Source organism: Entelurus aequoreus, linkage group LG08, assembly GCF_033978785.1.
Source record: "Entelurus aequoreus isolate RoL-2023_Sb linkage group LG08, RoL_Eaeq_v1.1, whole genome shotgun sequence".
In the NCBI taxonomy this organism is placed as follows: Eukaryota; Metazoa; Chordata; class Actinopteri; order Syngnathiformes; family Syngnathidae; genus Entelurus; species Entelurus aequoreus.
Genome location: NC_084738.1, coordinates 4,440,304 through 4,461,966, shown reverse-complemented (window position 1 = coordinate 4,461,966; position 21,663 = coordinate 4,440,304). Strand labels below are relative to the sequence as shown.

General features: G+C 38.8%; 1 protein-coding gene across 1 annotated transcript in view; it reads right to left on the bottom strand.

The window, feature by feature from the left end:
- dock1 (dedicator of cytokinesis 1) overlaps positions 1 to 21,663 on the bottom strand; it is a 483,186-nt gene that overhangs the window by 393,118 nt on the left and 68,405 nt on the right. Inside the window, exons 12-14 of the mRNA XM_062055356.1 lie at positions 19,132 to 19,211; positions 9,648 to 9,773; positions 9,441 to 9,565 (exon numbers count right to left, since the gene is read on the bottom strand). Coding sequence (XP_061911340.1) covers positions 9,441 to 9,565; positions 9,648 to 9,773; positions 19,132 to 19,211 — 331 coding nt within the window. The remainder of the gene's footprint in view (positions 1 to 9,440; positions 9,566 to 9,647; positions 9,774 to 19,131; positions 19,212 to 21,663) is intronic.

Below are 21,663 nucleotides of genomic sequence, written 5' to 3'. Positions count from 1 at the left end.
TTTTGGCGAAGATTAAGATTGTACGGGGTAAGCAGCCCCATCATGATGATTTTCTACCGTGCCATTGTAGAGAGCGTCATTAGATACGGGATCACCTCATGGTTTGGCAACCTAACCGTCAAGCTAAAAAGCAAACTGGCCGGCATGCATAAAACGGCAATGAAAATCGTAGGGAGGAAAGAATATGAGCCTATACAGAGCATCTATGAGCAGGCAGTTAGGAAAAAAGCTAAGGAAATTATTTCCAACTCACAACACCCACTCTTCCCTGAATATGGAACCCTGCCATCAGGGAGAAGACTCCGGGTCCCACTATGCAAATCTAACCGCCTTAAATTATCATTTGTCCCAGCCTCCATTAAGCTGACCAACAATGTGCAATAGAATGTTAATACATAGGTTAGCACTTTTTTAGCACACAGCACTTTATCCATGAGCTCTAGTGCAATGCACACTGGTACAGTGTTTCCCAGAAACTGCCAAGATACCTGTGGCGATACAAGATGTCTTGCGGTGTCTGCAATTAGAGAAGCTTCGGTTCTCGCAGAAAGGATCTGTGGCATCTTTCCATAAAACTTGGGGCCCCCTCCTAGACCTTATTAGGGACAAGCTTGACATCACCCCAAGCGATTCGAGTAACACAACTTAGACAGAACTGACCGCTGAAGACCCCCTCTCTCTCTCCCCCCCCACCCTCATTCCTTGTGTTTATTTACTTTTACGTTATATTTTATTGTATATCTTATGTATTATTTATTTTACCTTATTTATTCTTTAATAACCTTAATATAGTTTGTTAGATTGAAGCTAAGTTTGCATATATTCATGTGTGTCTTTATTTGTGGTGGGCACTAGGTGACAATTACCTTGGGAATTAAGTGGGTGGGTATTGTAAGGGATGTAAGGGTTTATTATGTTACATATTGAAAAATGTGCAGATACCTCAACTTGTTGTTGTCATGATCCATCATACTGTATTGTCTGCAAAATTCAATAAAAATATTTTCGAAAAAAGAAAAAAAAAAAGATACCTGTGGCGGTGGGGGCGTGGCTATGGACGTGGTCACCATGACATCATCGAGCAATTTGCATAATTTACTACAATGATATGATTTTCTCTAAAAAGGCTAAAAAAATGTATATTACTAATTAATAATAACAGTTTTGTTTTAAACGTCCATCCATCCATCCATCCATCCATTTTACAATATAATTACAACACTTAATGTACATATTTATATACAGATTTGAACAAGAAGTTATTCACTGAAATATATTTATTAATTGTGGTTCTTACAAAAAATATATCTTATAAAAATATAAAAGCTAAAATGTCTCTTAAAGCTCTGCCCCTTTAATTAGTGCATACTAAATAATTTAATTTTTGGCCTACTACTACAACCATATTATTTACCAGCAACATAAAGTGAAACAGAGGCAGAGGGGTCCTGCCACAGTCAGTAACAAATAAACAGGAAACAGTAGTGGTGGTAGATAGACACAAAGCTTCATCAAACATCTGATCCACTGAACAAAGAGCTCCAAAAATCTTGAGCCTACACTTCTCTTTTGTAAAGTAAATCTGAACAGCCGATATGGGCATCTACATCAACTATATCAGACCTGGGCATTCTGTCCCTGTCCGGCCCGCGTGAGGCCAATTATAAATTACAAAATACATTTAAAAAAGTATCTATGTCGAGTGTGCAATACAACGGTGCTGCTTTTGTTTTGAAAATCGGTATTTGTATCACTTCCGTGTGGACGTGTGCGTGATTGTGAGTGAATGTGAACAGCTGCAATCGCAAATTACAAAATAAAGTTGAAAAAACATCTATGTCGTGCACGCAATACAACTGTGCTGCTTTTATTTTGAAAAGTATTATTTATGGGCGTGTGTCCGTGTGTAACCTGCGAGTGAAGGTGCACATGCAGCGACAAGTGATGCACGGTTTACACCCGAGACGCTAAAAAGAGAAAAGTTGATGACGAATGGCGTGTTTTCAACAAGACATATACTGCAAAGCAACGTTCCCTCTAAGGTGCGTGCCTGCGCAATTGCGCACTGCTCAAGCGTCCGCTGCACGCAGCAAATATATGCCGCGCACCAAATCAAATCCCATCTGAATTCTAAACAAAATAAACATATTTATTCTATGTAATTTTGCAATGCAACTTTGAGTGACAGTGACAACCAGCGGCCCTAACGGTGTTCATCAACACCGTTCAATTGAACACCGTTCAATTATTGTAACGTCTATCGAGATGCTTCGAGGACAGGAATTATATCGATCACTTTATTGAGCAAAACTGTTTATATTCGGCCATAACCACACCAAAAACATGAGTAAAACAATTCTATCTGGAAAAACTAGTCATTTCCTGCCGTACAAAGCAGGCCAAAAGTAACTTGTCATCTGTCACCAACACGCATAGCACTAAACCACTGGTGCGTTTATGGCCACACAAAAAGTCGGACAACTCAAACACCACACAAAGTTACACTATGACTCCTCAGTCATACGTGTGCTTATTTTACTGTCATTTATTATTAATGTTAATTTATTTATATTAGTCATGGAATGCTGTTACACACACTATGTTGAAGTATTACTATTATTATTAATTATTATTATTATTACCGTAATTTCCGGACTATAAGCCGCACCTGACTATAAGCCGCACCAGCTAAATTTAGGGGAACATACAGATTGCTCCATATATAAGCCGCACCCGACTATAAGCCGCAGGGTTTTGATGTGTAATTACCGTAGTATATAGGGGTTCCTGCTACCACGGAGGGGATTGTCGGGACAGAGATGACTGTTTGGGAACGCAAAGCGTCCCATTTATTAACAATAAATCTTTCAATCATTCAATCAAACTTTCACATCTTTGACATGGCGAACAGCATTCGTGCAGAGTACAAATAATACAACGGTGCAAAGTAATACAAAGTGCTCACCTGTACGTTATCAAAATAACCAGCCTACCGGTATATGAAAAGTCAGTCTTTAATCATTGTGTCATCGTCTTCCTCCTGCGTACTAAAACCACCGAAATCCTCTTCGTCGGTGTCGGAGAAGAACAGGCCGTAAATAAGCCGCACCCTTGTATAAGCCGCAGGGACCAGAACGAGGGGAAAAAGTAGCGGCTTATAGTCCGGAAATTACGGTATTATTATTATTTATCTTACGGTATATATCAAAAATAATATTGAGAAAAATGTAATTGAAATATTGTCGACGTGGCCCTCCAGCAGTGCTCGGGTAGCTCATGCGGCCCCCGGTAAAAATTAATTGCCCACCCCTGAACTATATGATTTGCCTGAGAAGCTGCACAGGACAAAAAAAAAAAAAAAAAAAAAAAAAAACATTTAAAAAAAAATTTTTTTTTAATTAAAAATTTTGTGGTGGCCTTAATTCTTTCGTGGCGAGCCGCCACAAATAAATGAATGTGTGGGAAACACTGTGGTACTTTATCTTTATCTCCATACTGTAGATTTTATGCCTACATCAAAGTGCCACCTATGTCTATCAAGCTCCATGTTCTGATGTTTAAATGTCAGTTGTCTGGCTGTGCTTGTGTTTTTGTTCTGTTGTTTTTGTGTATGTTAAGAAAGCAATGAAGCAATGATGCACTGTGCCCAAGACAAATTTTCCCGCGGGGACAATAAAGTTGAACCTTGAACCTACTGTTCTAAATGTGTCCACTAGAAGTCGCAACAGCAATTCTTTGTATCCCCTGCTGTGAGAGCGCACATGAATTCAGAGGGGGCGGAGCTATGTGCCGCGTGTCAACACTGCGTACTTACGCTGCTCATTGGTGATAGTATAAAAAATGTGGATTGTTACGTTCATGCCTTGATTGTCATCCATGTTGGTAATGTAACCTTTGACATTTACACCTAAATAAATGCTTTTGATAATCTGTACATTTCATGTTGTACATATATGACTGGAGACACATTATTTGGGCGCACATAAATATGCTGAAATAATATTTATATCCCTTTCTAACTTCATGTGCGATTAATGAAATGAGTCCAAATTCCCAAGTTTTGTTGAAGATGATGCGACATATGTACAGAAAAAACACACAATGTTCGTGTAAAACTCAAGGCCCAGGGGCCAGATCTGGCCGGCGACATCATTTTATCTGGCCCGCAAACACCTGGAAATGATATGTGTCAATAAAGTACTTAATATTTTCTCACTAAATGTGATGGATTGTGTTCATTGTAACAGAAAACAATATATGCACTGCTTGAAATTGCAAGCCTTTTAAACTTTAATAGTATCCAATATTGCAACAAATATTAAAGTTAAGTTAAGTTAAAGTACCCATGATTGTCTCACACACACTAGGAGTGGCGAAATTATTCTCTGCATATGACCCATCACCCTTGATCACCCCCTGGGAGGTGAGGGGAGCAGTGAGCAGCAGCAGTGGCCGCGCCCGGGAATAATTTTTGGTGATTTAACCCCATTACACCATATTATCATAATTTCCAAACATTTTTTGTCTAAATAAAAATAAATACTTAAATATCTGCTTGACTTAAGATTTTACAGCAAACTACCCCTCAAATCAATAAAAATGACAATACATTTTACGTTGTTCTTTACAGCATATTACTGTAAATTGAAAAAAACTACAATTTTTTTGCGTTAAAATTCTGTTGACTGAGCTGCCATATTTTTACTGTAAAATCTTGTTTTTTAACGGTGTATTACTGTAAATGGAAAAACGATACATTTGTTTTTACGGTAGAAAAACTTGCAGCTAAGTTGCCAGAATAAAAAAGGAACTTGTACTGTTTTTCCATTAAAAAATATAATGTTGTAAAAACCAATGTACATCCAACACAAAGATTCTGGCAACTAAGCTGCCAGCTTTTTCCGTAAGAAACAAAAAACAAACCATTTTTCCATTTACCGTAAAATGTTGTAAAACAACAACAACACTATTTTACAGTAACATTTTGTGAATGTAAAGTTCTTACTGTAAAATCAACAGTCTACTTAATTGATATCCAGAGGCATATTCATACATTATTCGCTGTTACAAGCGGCCCTCTGATGGCAGCCATAACTTTGATGTGGCCCTCAATGAAAACGAGTAGATTACATTCATAACATCCTGTAAGGTGATATTGATATTATTCATTTAATCTTCTGATAAATTAAAAATTAACACCAATGGGAGCATTTTAAAACTCGGCCAGACTCAATTCCACCTATTTGACTGATGAACATCATCCCGTAATTTCTTCAGAAAGTATAAATAACGACAAATGAAGATAGAATACTATTATCTGCAAGTGTAAAAAAAAACTTGTACATTTTTAGAACGTGTTTGTTCTATTTTTAAGCAATAGAAGTTGTCTTTATTTTTAAGTTATCATAAAATGATTTGACCATTCCGGCGTTCCTCCATGTGGTCCCTGAGCTGAACTGAGCTTGACACCCCTGGTATACATTTTGATAAAGTGCCCAATCACGCTGCTAGTAGGCACACTATGTAGACACAAACAGCTCATTAGCATTAAAGCTAGTTTCCAGTGGGGCTTCCTAAAAGCACTTTTAAATGGTTTAAATCCCAGCATTAATGCTAGATTTTGGACAACACTTCCAACACACTACTGAGACTTATTTATAATTGTTGATATAATGGGTATAAGACAGCATTGTTAATAGCAACGCAACCTTTTTAATGTAGTTAATTAGTAGAAAGCCTCGCTGCTGACATGCCTAGCTTGGAAGTCCGCCCCTACAAAGATCCAAAAGCATAAATCATCTCATCTGCAATTACACAATAATGACTACTCCTCCTGCACTTCCTCGGCACTAATGTATATAATTCAGGCAAGCCGGGTATAATAGCCCTCTCCACTGATTGACTGCTTGCGGGAGGTCTCGCTGGCAACGTCAAAATTTGATCATCACTCGTCCTCTATCAGCTCAACCAGGACAAAACAGAGGTTTTAGTTATTGGCCCTGAAAACCAGAGGGATAAACTTTTACCAAGATTACAAGATTTGAAACCAATATAATATAATAATAAAATAACACGGAGGTGCTGATGCATGCTTTTATTTCCTGTCGTTTAGAGCATTGTGATGCCTTGCTCGCTGGCCTTCCCAAAAAGTATATCAGAAGTCTACAATCATTACAAAACTCAGCTGCCCACGTGCTGACGAGGACCAGAGGGCGGGAGCACATTACACCAGTTTTAAAGTTGCTGCATTGACTCCCCGTCCAATTCAGGGTCGATTTTAAAGTTATATTATTAGTTTTTAATGTCTTAATGGCCTCGCGCCTTCTCATCTATCTGACCTGATTTTACCGTATCAACCCCCACGGATCCTGAAGTACTCTCGCACTGGCCTTTTAGCTTTACCAAATACTTTTTAAAAGAGGTTTAAAGACACACCTTTTTAATCAGGCTTTCACTAATCATATGTTTTTTATTAGTTTATTGTGTTGTTTTTTCATCTTAATCATTATTATTTCTAGTATTATTCTGTGACTGTTATTTTTTCATTAACTTCATGTAATATTCATATTATTTTAAAATTTGTACATATATTTGATCATATGTTTTATATAATATATATATATATATATATATATATATATATATATATATATATATATATACACACATATATATATATATATATATATATATATATATATATATATATATACACACATATATATATATATATATATATATATATATATATATATATATATATATATATATATATATATATATATATATATATATATATATATATATATATATATATATTAGGGAAGTCCGATAATGGCTTTTTGCCGATATCCGATATTCCGATATTGTCCAACTCTTTAATTACCGATACCGATATCAACCGATATATGCAGTCGTGGAATTAACACATTATTATGCCTAATTTGGACAACCATGTATGGTGAAGATAAGGTACTTTTTTTTAAAAGTAATAAAATAAGATAACTAAATTAAAAACATTTTCTTGAATAAAAAAGAAAGTAAAACAATATAAAAACAGTTACATAGAAACTAGCAATTAATGAAAATGAGTAAAATTAACTGTTAAAGGTTAGTACTATTAGTGGAGCAGCAGCACGCACAATCATGTGTGCTTACGGACTGTATCCCTTGCAGACTGTATTGATATATATTGATATATAATGTAGGAACCAGAATATTTATAACAGAAAGAAATGGGGGAGGGAGGTTTTTTGGGTTGGTGCACTAATTGTAAGTGTATCTTGTGTTTTTTATGTTGATTTAATAAAAAAAACAAATAAAAAAATAAAAAAAAAACGATACAGATAATAAAAAAAACGATACCGATAATTTCCGATATTAAATTTTAACGCATTTATCGGCCGATAATATCGGACATCCCTAATATATATATATATACACACATACAGTACAGGCCAAAAGTTTGGACACACCTTCTTCTCATACAATGCATTTTCTTTATTTTCATGACTATTTACATTGTAGGTTGTCACTGAAGGCATCACAACTATGAATGAACACATGTGGAGTTATGTACTTAACAAAAAAGGTGAAATAACTGAAAACATGTTTTATATTCTAGTTTCTTCAAAATGGCCACCCTTTGCTATGATTACTGCTTTGCACACTCTTGGCATTCTCTCAATGAGCTTCAAGCACACCTGTGAAGTGACAACCCTTTCAGGTGACTACCTCTTGAAGCTCATTGAGAGAATGCCAAGAGTGTGCAAAAAAGTAACCAGAGCAAAGGGTGGCTATTTTGAAGAAACTAGAATACAAAACATGTTTTCAGTTATTTCACCTCTTTTTGTTAAGTACATAACTCCACATGTGTTCATTCATAGTTGTGATGCCTTCAGTGACAATCTACAATGTAAATAGTCATATAAATAAAGAAAATGCATTGAATGAGAAAGTGTGTCCAAACTTTTGGCCTGTACTCTATATAGATATATATATCTATATATACAGTATATGTATCTATAGATATATATATATACACTACCGTTCAAAAGTTTGGGGTCACATGGAAATGTCCTTATTTTTGAAGGAAAAGCACTGTACTTTTCAATGAAGATAACTTTAAACTAGTCTTAACTTGAAAGAAACACACTCTATACATTGCTAATGTGGTAAATGACTATTCTTGCTGCAAATGTCTGCTTTTTGGTGCAATATCTACATAGGTGTATAGAGGCCCATTTCCAGCAACTATCACTCCAGTGTTCTAATGGTACAATGTGTTTGCTCATTGGCTCAGAAGGCTAATTGATGATTAGAAAACCCTTGTGCAATCATGTTCACACATCTGAAAACACTTTAGCTCGTTACAGAAGCTACAAAACTGACCTTCCTTTGAGCAGATTGAGTTTCTGGAGCATCACATTTGTGGGGTCAATTAAACGCTCAAAATGGCCAGAAAAAGAGAACTTTCATCTGAAACTCGACAGTCTATTCTTGTTCTTAGAAATGAAGGCTCAAACACAAAATTGTTTGGGTGACCCCAAACTTTTGAACGGTAGTGTATATTGTATATATACACATATACTTTGTACATACATATATATATATATATATATATATATATATATATATATATATATATATATATATATATACACTACCGTTCAAAAGTTTAGGGTCACCCAAACAATTTTGTGGAATAGCCTTCATTTCTAAGAACAAGAATAGACTGTCGAGTTTCAGATGAAAGTTCTCTTTTTCTGGCCATTTTGAGCGTAATTTTAGTTATTCTCCAGTGTGGATGCCTCAAAGGTAGCGTTTTACCTCAAATCCTCAGTGCCATGCCATGTTTAGTTTTTTCTTTTTATTATTGTCAATAGTGCTGTATGTGTGTGCATGTGTGTGTGTTTTCTTCTCTTCCTTCATGGTTTTTTTTGTTCGTTTGTTTTGTTTTGTACAGGACTTTGTGCTTGCCACTTGCCTGTGCATGAAAGTGCTATACAAATAAAGTTTGATTCGATGTGACTTGATCAGACCGAACGAGGTACGCAATTATAGCAAGCGTACATGTACAAAACTTGAAGAAACATTTTTATGGGAATTGTGCGACACACACTTTCCACTTCCACATGCTGCTGTATAGCTCCCATGCTCCCTATTAGCCGCAGAAGAAGAAATAGCGTCCAGTAGGGGTCGGCAATAATTAAACATCAGGTATAAAAAAAGGAGGCCACTGGCTGGAGTCTCCAAGGGGCACTAAAGATTAATTAGGACACAAAAAACTGACAGCTTGGCGGATGATTAAAAAAATATCCTGTACTTGCATGCAAATCTTTAGGAGTGCTTACCTTTTCAAAGTAACCAAAGTGTGCGGGGTACAGCTTTAATGGTAACACATATCAAGACAAACAATAGATCACTTTGTTTCGTCATACCTCCAATTTTTTGCCGTCCTCATCAAACACGGACATGGTGACCTCCACGTTTTTGGGTGTGGTCTTGCTCCCTTTGTCAAAGTCTCCTTGGACGAGGGTCAGGTAGATGTCGTTCCTCACGTCACCTTCAGGAAGCACATGAGCAAATGAAGACGGACCAATACGACACCGGGACATTTCCGTAAGGAAGCGGGGAGAAGGATCAACCTGGCATGATGATCTCTGGGAAGCCCATCTTGCGCGCCACCGCCGTGGACCGGTCCACCAGGTGAGGGAAGTCCTTCCGGATCTGATGGATGTCGCCGGGAAGGAGCTTGAGGGTGACCCACAGGCCTGGGGATTACAAAAGTTAAAGAGGGTTGAGAGATAACCCGGAAAGTTTCAAAGGCAACACCCTGATGGACAAGACGAAACCAGTCTTTTTTACAGATTGTAATGGATTCGCCATTTTCTTTTGTTGTTCTAAATACCTGAAATAGGTCTTAACGGTTTATGATTCCTACATCATATCCAGCCTCCATATTTGTAGTTCTAAATAGTGATTTATTATCTTAAGTAGGGATGTCCGATAATATCAGACTGCCGATATTATTGGCCGATAAATGCTTTAAAATTTAATATCGGAAATTATCGGTATCAGTTTCAAAAAGTAAAATGTATGACTTTTTAAACCGCCACCGTGTACACTGACGTAGGTAAAAGTACAGAAACATCTCTAATCTTAAGATATAATACCATATTTTTCGCACTATAAGTCGTACTTAAATCCTTGTCATTTTCACAAAATCGCCTAATGTATGGATAATTCTGGCTGTGCTTGCCAACCTCAAAGCAATTTTAAGCAAGTTGACGCCTGTTCAATGAATGACGCTAGCAAGCAACACCAAAACGTTGGTGTTGTATTGAGAATTTAGAGCATTACACAGGGCGTTAAAAAATCTGTCAAAATGTTTCAGTACGACTTTGGAAAGCTACGAAGCTTGATGGACCGCAAAGCATTACGGCTACCGTAGTCAGACGTACTGTGCTTCAACATACGGGTACTATTTCGGTGTGTAAAAGGACATAAAAATTGCACCTCTAAGGAGACATTATCTGGCTTTTTGTTTCCATTTATTATGCAAATCAAACGTTTAATACCTATTGGTACCTGCTGTTGTGTGTTTGGGATCTGCACAAGTCCATGTGTGGACCGATCGATCTTCCGGTACCGGTCGGATACGGACAGAGCTATTTCATGTTTGAATGGTGAGGTGGTGTGATTTTGGGGGGGTGATGACGTCATCAAAAGCTGACCCTGCTGAACAAGTAGGGCAGTGTTTTTCAACCACTGAGATAAAATCTGGTGTGCCGTGGGAGATTGTCTAATTTCCCATATTTGTGTTAAAACTTTTTTTTGCAAACCAGTAATTATAGTCTGCAAGTTGTTGTTGAGTGTAGGTGTTGTCTAGAGCTCGGCAGAGTAACCGTGTAATACTCTTCCATATCAGTAGGTGGCAGCCGGTAGCTAATTGCTTTATAGATGTCGGAAACAGTGGGAGGCAGTTTCAAATAAAATAAACAAAAGATGAGTGCCCCCCAAAAAAGGCATTGAAGCTTAGGGAAGGCTATGCAGAACGAAACTAAAACTGAACTGGCTGCAAAGTAAACAAAAACAGAATGCTGGACGACAGCAAAGACTTACTGTGGAGCAAAGACGGCGTCCACAACGTACATCCGAACATGACATGACAATCAACAATGTCCGCACAAAGAAGGATAAAAACAACTGAAATATTCTTGATTGCTAAAACAAAGTAGATGCGGGAAATATCGCTCAAAGGAAGACATGAAACTGCTACAGGAAAATACCAAAAAAAAGAGAAAAAGCCACCAAAATAGGAGTGCAAGACAAGAACTAAAACACTACTACTAAACAGCAAAAAACTCAAAATAAGTCACGGCGTGATGTAGCAGTACACCTACTTTGAGACAAGAGCTATATTGATGCATGCTTGGTTATGGTTTAAAGTCATATCCAACACTTGCGACAACGACTTTTCACTGCCCACTGAGCTTCGTTTTTTAATGATTTCTGCTGGTGGTGTGCCTCCGCATTTTTTCAACGCAGAAAATGTGCCTTGGCTCAAAAAAGGTTGAAAAACACTGATGTAGGGTATTACACCACTCTGGTCCTATAGGTACTTTGTTCAACTGTGGTTTCTAAGGTGAAGTGTAGGCATATTTCTCTTCTGCTTATGTTTTTTGTCATGTCGCAAAATGATCCATTTTTCCAATCACGACACTTAAACTAGCTGCTCGCTGAAAATGAATCACGGCGAACCTAAAAGAGTCTGATTGGTAGCACAGCGATAGCAGCAGATTCTCCTTGTTAGGGGGGCAGCTAAATAAACCCAAGTCCTGCTTGAAAGAGCACCTGTGTGCTGAAAGACGTCTTCTACCTACCGTATTTTGTGGACCATAGGGCGTACCGGATTATAAGGCGCACTGCCGATGAGCGGGTCTATTCAGGTCTTATTTCATACAAAAGCGAACCGGATTATAAGGCGCAATAAAGGGGTCATATTATGTTTTTTTTATAAATGTAAAACCTTTCCTTGTGGTCTACATAACATGTAATGGTGGTTCCTTGGTCAAAATGTTGCATAGGTTGAATGGCGGTCCTTATACACACACCTAGGGTTGGGTATCGAGTATCGAGTATCGATTGGAACCGGGACTAACTTTCCGATTCTCCCGGAATCGTTCAAAAGTTTAAATTTCGATTCCTATTTTCGATACCAGTCCGCCGACCGGAAAAAAATATGTCCGCCGAACCGGAAGAAGAAGCCGCTGAACACCAACGAAGAAGCGCCCACCGCCAGAAGTGTTAGCATAGCCGAGCGAGTCAGTCAAGCTCAAGCATGGATAGCGGGCGTCGGCGGTCGAAAGTGTGGCTTCACTTTACAAAAAAATTTGAAATAACCGCGAAATAACAGAGCTCCATGTCCTTCAAGAAACGAGTGGAGAGAGAGCTGCAGATGTACCAGAACGTTCCACTGACACTTATGTCTGACGACCTTGCTACATGGTGGTGGAATCGAGAATCGTCAGGAATCGGAATCGAAACAAAGAATCTGAATCGGAATTGGAATCGTTCGAATTCAAACGATACCCAACCCTACACACACCATAGTAATACTTGTATCTCTGACTACGGTAGCTGTAATGGGCCAACAATCCATCAAGCGGTGCGGCTTCAAAGTCATACTAAAACCTTTTGACATATTTTTGAGTGCCGTGTGTAATGTTCTTTATTTTCAATGGAACATTTAAAGTTTTGGTTTTTGTTTACTGGCGTCATATTGCAGTCTGCACATATCTCTTATGCGTGACTGCCATCTACTGGTCACACTTATCATTACACCATGTAAAAAATAAAATTGCTTGTTCAATGCATTTTATTGACAATTTTAGCTTTTTCTGGGACCGCAGGCATCTTTTTAAGGCAGACGGACTTTGCCTGAATAAGATGGGAGTAAAGCTATTCATGAACAACATGTTTCACTTCCTGCATCTTGCATCTATCATCACTGCCAAGGACAAGAGACAAGAGGAGCCACCGAGGAAGGAAGACACAACACAGCCTATCAGGAACGTCGAAGGAGGACCGCCACTGCAAAAGGAGAACGTCGACCATGAGATACACCAGAGCAAAGAGGAGAGGTGTCTATCCTCCTCTACCGCCCCTCCCTCCATTCTGAATGCATGTGAAGATCCCTCCCCCACATCCCCCAAGCCATCCACGTCTCCATCTTTCTCCCTCCCTCAAGTAGACCTTTCTCCCCCCTTCTCCCCCTTGGAGTTCCGGGAGCTACCCCCACTCACGCCCCACCCTACTCAGATTTTTACCCCCCTAGATCATCGCTCACCTCCACCACCCCCTCCACGAAGGCGTGCTCCACAACCCCCCAGCCATACTTCACCTTTCTCACGCCAACCCCTTACACGCCCTCAACGTCCACCTTCAGTAGTTCGTCCCAGCTCTGACGCTGCTCCCCCCCCCCCCCCCTTACGGCAAACCCCGCCTCGCCCTGACAGCAGTCCTGAATATTTCTGATACAGAAAAGGGTTCAGCAGTAGACCACATTATCAGCTGGGCCCAAGGTTGCCTACATCAAATCATGGCACCTTCTACATCCCTGTTGTGACTACCAAGAGAGTAAACATTGGGAAACTTAGCCACCCTGCTAACCTAAACAATCTCATTCCTATTATCTCCAAATCAAAGCCAACATCGAAGCCTGTCAATAACACCATCAGGATGGGTCTGCTCAATGTCAGGTCTCTGAATAGCAAATCATTTTTAGTCAATGATTTTATTAGCACTTCTAAACTTGACTTTATGTTTTTAACTGAAACATGGCTGGAACAAAATAACAGTGCAAGCATTCTGATCGAGACAGCACCCCCCAACTATAACTTCATTGATATATGTAGATCGGGGAAAAGAGGTGGAGGGGTTGCTGCTATATTTAAAAACATGTTTCAGGGGAAACAGATGTCACTCGGTGAGTTTACATCATTTGAATACCTGTGTGCTGTGTTGAAATGCTCTCCCAAAATTCTCTTGTTAATTATCTACAGGCCACCTAAATATTCTGCAAATTTTTTTGATGATTTTACTGAACTATTGTCTAGCATCTCCACTGACTTTGACTGCCTGGTTATAACTGGTGATTTTAATTTTCATATTGACGATTTAAATGACAAGGGCGCAAAAGAACTTTTTACTATTTTAGACACATTTGAACTGTCTCAACATGTGAAAGAGGCTACACATTATAAGGGACACACCCTGGACCTGATTATCACAAAAGGTCTCAATGTTTCTGATGTTCTTGTGATTGATCCTTCATTGTCTGATCATTTCTGTGTTTTCTTTAATATTTCTGTAATTCCGGACACACAAACAGAATCAAAGAATGTCAAAAAGCGGTACATAAATGAACATGCTAATGTCCTCTTTAAAAACGCCATCTCCTCACTACCACCTCTAAACCCATGTCATGCTGATGATCTTGTAAGCAACTTTAATTCCAAAATTGTGAATATCATAGATATCATTGCACCTGTTACAGTTAAAACGATTTCTGGCAAGCAAAAGGCACCCTGGAGAAAATCTGCTGCTGTAACAGCCCAGAGAAGAGAGTGCAGGAAGGCTGAACGAATCTGGCGGAATACAAAACTTCATATTCACCATGACATCTATAAAGAGAGCCTCCAGGCCTACAATTTAGTCTTAAAAAGTGCTAGAGAAACATTCTTCTCCAATATCATAAACAGCAACACAAATAAGGCCAAAACCCTATTCACAATCGTTGACAGACTGACTAAACCCCCAACACAAATACCAGCCGAACTCCATTCCACGCAGAAATGCAATGACTTTGCATTCTTTTATACTGATAAAATTGAAGGCATCAGACGCACCATCAATATCTCAAGTAAAAAAGTTGGATCACCACCCCATTTAGGCAAAAGTAACACAGCAATGATGGCAAGCTTTAATGCCATAGACTCTAAAACTCTAGTGGAAACGGTGACAGCTCTAAAGTCATCCACCTGCTGCCTTGATGTTTTACCTACCAACTTCTTTAAGAATGTTTTTGACTGCCTATCAACAGACATCTTGCAAATAGTTAATAATTCTATTAAATCGGGCAATTTCCCGAAGGCTTTCAAAACTGCAGTCATTAAACCTCTTCTAAAAAAGCAGAGCCTAGATGCCTCTGTTATCAACAACTACAGACCAATTTCAAATCTACCATTCATAAGTAAAATAATTGAGAAAGTTGTCCTCCAACAACTAAATCACTTCTTGGCTTCTACTGGCTGCCACAACAACTTCCAGTCAGGATTTCGACCTCTTCATAGCACAGAGACGGCCCTTCTTAAAGTTATAAATGACATCCGTCTAAACACAGACTCTGGCAAAACTTCAGTATTAATGCTTTTGGACCTCAGTGCTGCATTTGACACTGTCGACCACTCAATACTTTTGGACAGGTTGGAAAACTGGGTGGGGATCTCAGGCACAGTTTTAAGCTGGTTCAAGTCATATCTACAAGATAGGAACTATTTTGTTTCCATTGGTGACTTTGTATCAGAACCAACCAACGTAACGTGTGGAGTCCCCCAAGGTTCAATCTTGGGGCCGACTTTATTTAACATCTATATGCTCCCACTAGGACAAATCATGCAAAATAATAACATTGACCATCATTGCTATGCCGATGACACCCAAATCTATGTAGCGCTATCACCAAATGACTATCGCCCCATAGATCTTCTGTGCCAGTGCATTGAGCAAGTCAAACACTGGATGTGCCAACATTTCCTACAACTAAATGAAGATAAAACTGAGATAATTGTTTTTGGTGCTAAAAAAGAAAGGTTTAAAGTCATCCAACACCTTCAATCACTGTCCCTGAAAACCTCAAATAAAGCCAGAAATCTTGGGGTTATTTTAGATTCTGATTTACATTTCGACAGTCACATCAAATCAGTAACAAAATCGGCCTACTATCACCTCAAAAATGTAAAAAGACTTAGAGGGCTCATGTCAGCTCAAGACTTAGAAAAACTTGTACATGCCTTTATTACCAGTAGGCTAGACTATTGTAATGGTCTCCTGGCAGGTCTTCCCAAAAAAACTGTCAGGCAGCTACAGCTTGTTCAGAACGCTGCTGCTAGAGTTCTAACAAAGACCAAAAAATGTGAGCACATTACACCAATTCTTAAATCCTTACATTGGCTCCCTGTACATCAGAGAATAGATTTCAAAATCCTCCTGCTCACATATAAATCACTACATGGTCTAGGGCCCAAGTATATTACTGATATGCTCCCACTATATACGCCCTCTAGATCACTAAGATCTTCTGAGACCAATCTGTTAGCGGTTCCAAGAGTAAACTCAAATCAAGGGAGATCATCATTCAGTCACTATGCAACACATAGCTGGAATAAACTTCCTGAAGATGTCAGACTCTCCCCAACTCTCACTACTTTTAAAACTAGACTGAAGACTTTTATGTTCACCTTAGCTTTCAGATAAATCTTTTAATCTTTTAACTTTTAACGTCTGCACTGTTTTTATTTTTATTGTCTGCATTTTAATTTTGCTTTTATTTTCTTTCATTTCACTTTGTTGTCTGTGAAGCACTTTGAGTCTGCCTTGTGTATGAAAAGCGCTATACAAATAAAGTTGCCTTGCCTTTACTGGCGTCATATTGCAGTCTGCACATATCTCTTATGCGTGACTGCCATCTACTGGTCACACTTATCATTACACCATGTAAAAAATAAAATTGCTTCGAGGTCGGTAAGCACAACCAGAATTATTCCGTACATAAGCACACCGAGTTACAAGGCGCACTGTACATTTTTGAGAAAATGAAAGGATGATCGGAAATGGATGATCGACTTAAACATTTTAGATGAAAGAGACATATCATGGAATGATATTTGGAAAAATGCCAATAAGCCCTTTAGAAGCATTAAAGATAAGCTGACTCAATTTAAGATCTTGATTAGATTGTATTTATATCTTCTCAGCTGTTTAAAATTGGTGTAGAAGATAACAAATTATGTATGAAGTGTCGGGCAGCTGAGGGAACTCTAGTTCATTTATTCTGGCAATATCAGAGAACAAAAGAGCTATGGTTGAAAACAACAAAAGAAGCAATCACATTCCTTAATATAGACATCTCAATGACACGGCAAACTTGTATTCTTAGTGATCTACATCAATTTAGTAACGTGTCATCAAAGAGTAAAAATGCATTTCTTCCAATATGCATCTTAACAAAAAGGGAAATATTAAAAAACATGGATAGATGTTGATAGTCCAACACATACTGACTGGTACACACAAGCTATGGAGATGATATATGTAGAGAAAACTGCATTTAGTTTAGATAATAATGAGTCATAAATTGTAATATGGGATCAATTATTTAAATTTCTTTTAACTATGAAATGAACCAAAAATATGACTTATTTTATCTTTGTGGAAAATATTGGACACAATGTGTTGTCAAGTTTATGAGATTAGATGCAAATGTAAGCCACTGTGACACTATTGTTCTTTTTTTTTTGTATGTTTTTTTTATTATGAATGTCTGTAATGATGTTAATGAGGGATTTTTAATCACTGCTATGGTTAAATTGTTATTAATATTGATACTGTTGTTGATAATATTAATTTTTGTTTGACTGTTTTTAGATTGTGTTTGTGTGTCCTCTCAATTGCTGTTTATTGCTATTCAGAATGTTACTGGGTCGGGTTTGGTTTTTGGAATTGGAATTGCATTATTATGGTGTTATTGTGTTTTGCTTTGTTGGATTGATTAATTAAAAAAATGAAAGGATTTTAAGTGCGCCTTATAGTCCGAAAAACACGGTACTTTTATCTGTTCACTGTGTTGGATCAATGCTAATGTGTATCTGAAAAACAATTATGTACATACAAACTGGGACTTATGACGGGAATTTTCGGATTGTTTGCTTGGTGATGCGATACACTGAACGCATCATAATTTTCCACCTGAGTAGAATGCATGTCCACCTCTGACACAGTCACTGCAGAAAAAACATGATGTGAGTTGTGTATTATTCTAAGATAATTGCTATGTGTGGAGGGATTTTCCAGCCTGGCGCTGGCTAATTCTAGCTTAACTGACTCCTCACCCAGACTAGCAGACTCTGTAATTGCCTGTGACCGGGCTTGCTCTAGTGTAGTTAGTCAAGTGTGACTCAAACAGAAATCTATGTTTCTAGGCAGGATGATGGCACCTTCCTGGTTAGGGTGAAGGCTGTCTCTCATCAGCAAGCCTGGTTTGCCCCAGAAAGAGGGCCAATTATCAATAAACGTTAGTCCCTGTTGTCTACAGAAGCATTTAAGTCCCATCTTAAAACTCATTTGTATATTCTAGCCTTTAAATAGACCCCCTTTTTAGACTAGTTGATCTGCCGTTTCTTTTCTTTTCTGCCCCCCTCTTCTTTGTGAAAGGGGGGGCACAGGTCTGGTGGCCATGGATGAAGTGCTGGCTGTCCAGAGTTGGGACCCGGGGTGGACCGCTCGCCTGTGCATCGGTTGGGGACATCTCTGCGCTGCTGACCCGTCTCCGCTCGGGATGGTCTTCTGCTGGCCCCACTATGGACTGGACTCTCACTATTATGTTAGATCCACTATGGACTGGACTTTCACAATAGCTAGACCCACTCGACGTCCATTGCATCCGGTCTCCCCTAGAGGGCGGGGGGTCACCCACATCTGCGGTCCTCTCCAAGGTTTCTCATAGTCATTCACATTGACATCCCACTGGGTTGTGAGTTTTTCCTTGCCCTTATGTGGGCTCTGAACCGAGGATGTTGTTGTGGCTTGTGCAGCCCTTTGAGACACTTGTGATTTAGGGTTATATAAATAAACATTGATTGATAAACATTGAACTGCATGCAAACTATAAAAAAAATTTTTTTCAAAAGTCTAATCAACTCAAAATTGCACGACCCCCTGCAGTACCCCTATTGAAGACCTCTAATCTAAAAAATAAATAAAAAAAGAGCTGCGAGCCGAAAATCACACACTTTGAGCACCCCTGTTTTAATCATACAGACAATGAGTTAGTTGTCTTCTGTACTGTACCTTGGCCTTTGTGATTGACTTCTTTGGCCGTGATGACCTTATTGATGACGGTCTGCAGGAAGTCATTCTCGCCGGCCACCCTGGGTGAAAAACGGGAGATGTTCAGCTGCTTGTGGAGCATGGCGTCGTCCAACGCTAGCCTGCAGTGTGCAGAAAAACGGGCAAACAAACAAGAACGAGGAGGAAGAGATGGAGGAGGACGAGGAGGCACAGACAGGTGACGGTCGTGATGAAATAAAAAAAACGGAGTGGAGGGAGAGACAAAACCAAAGGGAGATGCAAATACCACACACACAAAGTCGCTCGTTAGGCACGGGTGACAAAAAGACAAAAGATATTACAGTTTAGGAAGAGAGGCCCGGTTGGCAGCTACAATAGCGAGTTTCAAAAATAACATTGTCATCATGTTTCAGTAGCAGATGTGATGTGTCGTGAGCTGTAATGTGACGGAGAGGACGGCAAATAGGAGGCTCTGCACCGAACAACAACACTATGTCACACAAACTGAATGTGGTAGTTACAGCGAACGGGCACAAATCTTGGGACACATATTTTACCGTGATGCAAGGTCCTGTACAAGTAGCATTGTTTGTTTACATATTTATATAAAGGTTCGTTAGGCGATTATTAAAATAGCACTAGAGTGGAAAAACAAGTCGCCTCTATATTGAAGCTATTATCACATATATCGGATTTATGACACCTAAAACTTCCAAAGTCTGCCAATAAATAGATATGATCAAAATAGTATCAATCTCACGGAGATTCTCGAGCCATTTTGAGAGATAATGAGGGAGCCAGTCATGTGATCCGTGATGTAGCGGTAGGAACCACAGATCCCTTCCCCATCAACAACAATGCTAATCAAGCAGACTTTGTGAGAGCCAACAACGACTACTTAATGAAAAATTATGATCCACAACTTTATATTGTTGATCCTTAATAAAAGGAGGATGAGCTACAAGTTTTAGAAGCTCTGCTAAACAGATCCATCTGTGTATGCTTTGCTTGTAGCAGTGTTGCTAAGTGCTAAACAAGAAATACAAACCACAAACATAGTAAGATGATAGTTTACTCTACAATGTCTTTTCTTACTGCGATGACGACTGATAGGATGTCCATTTCTTCCCATTTAGATGAACAATTAATCATGATGCACACGAAGGGTTAAAAGGCAAAGTCTCCCTGCAGACACGGTCTTTGGTTGTGTGTGTTTGTCTCCATCTCCGGGTGTGAATTGAATGTCACTGATGAACAACTTCTAGATTCATGGCTAAATCCTCCTATGATCCAGACTAGAGGCATGATTTATAATCTAGAATAACTTTGACGAGCCGAGATGCGATGCTGCGGGAGCAGCAGGACATCGCTGCCGGTTCACAGTAAAGACTTAGACTTCCTTTTTATTGTCATTCAAATTTGAACTTTACAGTACAGATAAGAACGAAATTTCGTTGCATTAGCTCATGGTAGTGCAGGATAAAAGAGCAATAAGGTGCAGATATAAATAAATAGATTACTGTACAGATAAATATATTGCACTTTTGCATATGCATCCACGTTTATGGATGTATGTTATATTGTCTTTTATATTCCAGCCAGTTAATCCATTTTTGGGGGGAATTGAGGGGATTATTATGATGCGTTCAAGAGTCTTACGGCCTGAGGGAAGAAGCTGTTACAGAACCTGGAGGTTCTGCTACGGAGGCCGTGGAACCTCTTTCTAGAGTCCAGCAGTGAAAACAGTCCTTGTTGGGGGTGGGAGTAGTCTCTGCAGATTTTCTGAGCCCTGGTCAGGCAGCGGCTTTTTGCAATATATCAGCGGCTTTCTGCGATCTATCAGCAAAGGGCTACTTAGCAGTGTGTATCATTGCGTCGCTAAGAAATAGTTTGTTTGCGTTAGCACTTATAATAACAACATCGGCAATATTTAGTTCATATTCAGGTCACTATATGTACGTACATAGAGTATTGTTGGCGGGTTTTGGATGATTAATTAGAGGGTTTTGTGGGCAAAATAGAGAGCACCCCTTGACAACATTGTTAGCTGCCTATTGATATATTTACGATTTAGAATGCATAAGAAAGCCAAGCATGTGTGTTCATGTCTTATATAGAGATTTTAAAAGATAGACAGCACATCTATCTCTGTCTAATCTGTGCATATTTCCAGCATGATTGATCGGATACTATAGTCAGAGTGCAGACGTGTTCCCATTGTGACGTCAATATACGAAAATAGCCAATGGTATTCGGAGCGGAATATTCAAAACGGCTGACTGAATTTGTAACATTTTGTGATGTTTAACCAGCGTTTTCACATACTTTGCGGATTGTAAATACGACTGAATGTGGTTTAATGGATACAATGAAACACACTTAAGCATAATAAGTCAACTTGTTTTTCCATTCTACTGGTACTTTAATGGCATCTCTAAGTGACTAAAAGACTAATTAAATCATTTTCACTTTCTTTGACATTTTAAATGTTTTACACTACCGTTCAAAAGTTTGGGGTCACATTGAAATGTC